Source organism: Ipomoea nil, unplaced genomic scaffold (genome assembly GCF_001879475.1).
Source record: "Ipomoea nil cultivar Tokyo-kokei standard unplaced genomic scaffold, Asagao_1.1 scaffold2144, whole genome shotgun sequence".
NCBI lineage: Eukaryota > Viridiplantae > Streptophyta > Magnoliopsida > Solanales > Convolvulaceae > Ipomoea > Ipomoea nil.
Window position 1 is genome coordinate 6,469,000 of NW_017618572.1, and position 3,991 is coordinate 6,472,990.

The following is a 3,991-nucleotide window of genomic DNA, read 5'->3' on the forward strand; positions in this document are numbered from 1 at the left end:
CACGACTTGTGGCTAAGGGGTTCAATCAAGTGGCTGGTGAAGACTTTTTTGACACTTTTAGCCCCGTGGTCAAGCCGACCACTGTTCGATTGTTATTTTCTCTTGCAGTATCGCGTGATTGGACCATGCGCCAGCTAGATGTCCACAATGCCTTTTTAAACGGGCATCTAGCTGAGACAGTTTACATGAAGTAGCCACCGGGGTATGAAGACCCGACACACCCGGATCATGTGTGTCACCTTCAACGGTCGCTATATGGACTTAAACAGGCCCCTATGGCTTGGTTTAAGCGCTTACATGATTTTCTGGTTTCTGCAGGCTTTTTATCCTCAAAGACGGACATATCACTTTTTCACTATTCTACTGGTACATCGCGTGTGTACTTGCTTGTTTATGTTGACGACATAATTATGATTGGCAACGACTCTGTGCTTATCTCAGAGTTACTACGACGACTATCCACGACCTTCAAAATTCGTGATCTTGGTGCACCTAGTTTTTTCCTTGGGATCGAGACGGTGAAAGATAACACAGGGTTTTTGCTGTCTCAGCAACGTTATATGAAAGACATCCTTAACCGTGCCGGCATGACGGATTGCAAACCACTGGCCACTCCCGCTGCCGTTACTCAGCCGGTGACTCCGTCTGACCAACCATTCGATAATCCGACCCAGTATCGTCGTCTGGTTGGGGCACTTCAGTATCTGACTATCACGCGGCCTGATCTATCCTTCTCCGTCAATCGCCAATGTCAGTTTATGCATTCACCGAGCAATGAGCATTGGGGACTATTGAAGCGTGTGCTACAGTATATCAAAGGCACCATCACATACGGACTGCGACTCTCGGCTTCTGCTTTGTCTACTATTCATGGGTTTTCTGACTCAGACTGGGCTGGTTGTCCGATCAACAGGAAGAGTACTAGTGGGTACGCTGTGTTCCTGGGGGACAATCTCATCTCTTGGATGTCCCGGAAACAGCGCACGGTGGCACAGTCTTTGACTGAAGCTGAGTACAAAGCTCTCGTCGATGTGTCTGCGGAGGTCACCTGGGTTTTTTCTCTACTTCGTGAGCTCGGGCTCCACACAGGCGAGCCATCCACACTCTGGTGCGATAATCTAGGTGCTACCTATCTCTGTGCCAATTTGGTGTTCCATGCCAGGACTAAGCACGTGGAAATTGATTTTCACTTTGTTCGAGACAAGGTAGCTTCCGGTGACTTAGTTGTTAATTTTGTTTCAACGAAGGACTAGCTTGCAGATATATTCACTAAACCATTGCCAGGGCCCCGCTTTGCAGCTCTATGGGACAAGCTCAACATTGTTGCTCACCACTCTTGAGCTTGAGGGGGTGTGTTAGTGATATTATTATTTATGTTATTATTTGTTATTTGGTTTGACTAGTCTTTACATTAGATTAGTTATTTATGGCTTTCCTAGTTATTAGGATTAGTTCACGCTGATGTATATTAGGTGATTGTTTTGTAATCTCTATTGTATTGGAATAGAAACGCTGATCCTTATCTCATCTTCTTGGATCTATGAGAACTGGTGTATCAACGAGTTGCATCCTTTCTTCTTCTTCAAGTGATTCGGCTTCTTGATTGAGATCACCAATCTCTTCTTCTAAGACTTCTGTTCTTGTGTAGTTGTCTGCAAATAAATCTTCATTTTCTAGAACAGGGTCCATGATAGGCATGGTAGACTTGGTATGGTGTACTGGCAATACACTGGATAAATCCTCTGTGATTTGTTGTCTACACTCAGTAGCAACTTCTACTGCAACTTCAACTGGTATATCTCTTCTCATTTCTTCTGACACTTGTTCTCTTACTTCTTCTCGTACTGACACTTCTCCTCTTAATCTTTTTTTCTTTTATCCCTTCTTGTAGCCATAATATATAATTTTTAATTTCTTTAATTCTCTTTTTTTTTTTTATTCATGTATATTTTTGTGTATCTTTTTGGCTACGAAACTTTTGATCTTTTTATATATCGTAGGGATTTTTCATTTTTAGAGAGAGAGGTAGAGAGAACCAGTAGCAAAAAAACATCCATAAAATTTTATTTATCTCCTTCTTAGGGAGAAGGAGAGAGAGAGAGAGATAACAGAACACATTCAACAGGCAGAGAAACCAGTACTCATGCAATCATCTAAGTCATAACCTCCTGGCGGTGAAGGAGCGTATCCTGGTCCAGAGTCATCACTGGACTCACTTTCCTCGAACATTGACCCGTTTGAGCTTGAAGATGAGTAGGTTTGATTGAAAAACCTAGTAAAGTCCACAGGAGGACGGATGAACAGGTTGATCGGCATCTGATGAGGAGGCGGTGGAGGAGCAGGAATTTCTTGTGGCAGAGGTGCAAGAACTGGCAGACTTGGTGGAAACTTCGGAAGAGGCTCTGGTGGAGGTGGAGGTTGATAGAGCCCATCGAAACCGAAACCAGGAGGGGGTAGAACCGGTCCAAACGTCAGTTGTTTCAAATTTTGGAGATATTCTGAATTGCTCATATTCAAAATTTCAGCATACATATCAGGTTGAACAACCGGTGAGAACTTCATAAATGGAGGCTCAGACCCTTCCACTTTGCCTTGTTCTGCCGATGGTTTCTTGTCACCATTGTCTTCTTCGTATATGAAGCCATGTTCACGCGGTGGTGATCCTGCTACTGCTTGAACTTGAGGCGACTTCGGTTCATGCTCCTTTTCTTCTGAAATTAACACCAGAGGGTTGCTTGGGGTTTCTCCTGCTTTTCTGCGTATGTCCGTTCGTGTTGCCCTTCGAGGTTGTTTGAGAACCTTCTCCCATGTTCTCTGAGTTTGCTTCCTCATCTCGTTCTCCTGAGATTCGCTGGACACCATCTTGCACCTGCAAAAGAGTTCAAACAAACAAAATCTTCCACAACAAATATTTCTCGGCTGTCTCCCAATATATAGGGCGGTCAGGAAGACTAACGGTTCTCTCGCCGATGGGGAGTAAATATTTCTGGCCGTCGTTTGAGATTTACGGGATGTGACGGATAGCGGTAAGACTTCTCATTGGTCGAGAGAGCGGTGGATGGGAAGGGATTTGATGGGCAACGGTTTAGAGGGGAGAGTTTAATGAGGGGTTAGGTTTTAATTGCTATGTGGGAGACGATTGGGATTATTTAGCTGAGAGGAGGTATGGGGGGTGCCGATTTGAGAGAGAGAGAGTAAATCATTTTGGAAAGATTTAATCTATGAGAGGATTATGGGGGGAAGTTTAGGATGGGTGGAGGTTTAGAAAGGGTAGGAGTTTATGGGTGGAGGTTTGATACCCAATTAAACTCTGATTTTCCTCCTTTATCTCCTGATTTTCTTCTCAAAAACGTGTACCACAAACATAACCATACTCAAACATCTCGTTAGTAGCATAAATTACTCCACAAATAATTAATCACACATACCAATTATATCAAACATACACACGGTAATTTCCAATTAAAACAAACAAATTTTGAAAACTAACAAATTAACACATATATTCCAAATTAATAATTAGAAACAACTCCACATAATTTGCACACAAATCAGATTCCAAAATATTTTAGAAACTAACAAAAAATATTAATTTTTAGCTCAGATTTCTAAAACATTTTTATAGAAAATTATTACACATAAATCATAAAATCACATTTTAAAACAAGTTGTTCATGCAAACAGATTAATTAATTTTCAAAACATGAACAAAAACTTATAGACTAAATGACACGTTAAAACATGCAATTTTGAACAAATTATCAAATAAATCACGAATTGCACGTTTCATCAAATTAATTTGCATGGCATATGATTTTACGTTAAATAACACATGCAAATACATAAATAAATTCCTAACACATATTGCAATTTTATTACACAAAAATTTCGAATAAACATGTGCATATAATCACATAAAACAATTTATTCACATAAAACAATTTATTTGAGCACAAGTATCAAATTGAATAGAGAGATTAAGTCCAGTGAT

At 40.9% G+C, this 3,991-nt stretch overlaps 2 protein-coding genes across 2 annotated transcripts; one reads left to right on the top strand and one right to left on the bottom strand.

Annotated features, from left to right (window-relative positions):
* Positions 1-275: 275 nt before the first annotated feature.
* LOC109148690 (uncharacterized mitochondrial protein AtMg00810-like) lies at positions 276-1,253 on the top strand. Its single transcript, XM_019296427.1, has one exon. The coding sequence runs from the start codon at positions 276-278 to the stop codon at positions 1,251-1,253; it is 978 nt and encodes a 325-aa protein (XP_019151972.1).
* Positions 1,254-2,118: 865 nt separating this feature from the next.
* On the bottom strand, positions 2,119-2,862 carry LOC109148691 (protein enabled homolog). The gene has a single exon (XM_019296428.1). The coding sequence runs from the start codon at positions 2,860-2,862 to the stop codon at positions 2,119-2,121; it is 744 nt and encodes a 247-aa protein (XP_019151973.1).
* Positions 2,863-3,991: the final 1,129 nt, after the last annotated feature.

Bases quoted from the DNA above. Each gene is read 5' to 3' on its own strand.
- LOC109148691 (XM_019296428.1), bottom strand. From the start codon at position 2,862: ATGGTGTCCAGCGAATCTCAGGAGAACGAGATGAGGAAGCAAACTCAG.
- LOC109148690 (XM_019296427.1), top strand. From the start codon at position 276: ATGGCTTGGTTTAAGCGCTTACATGATTTTCTGGTTTCTGCAGGCTTT.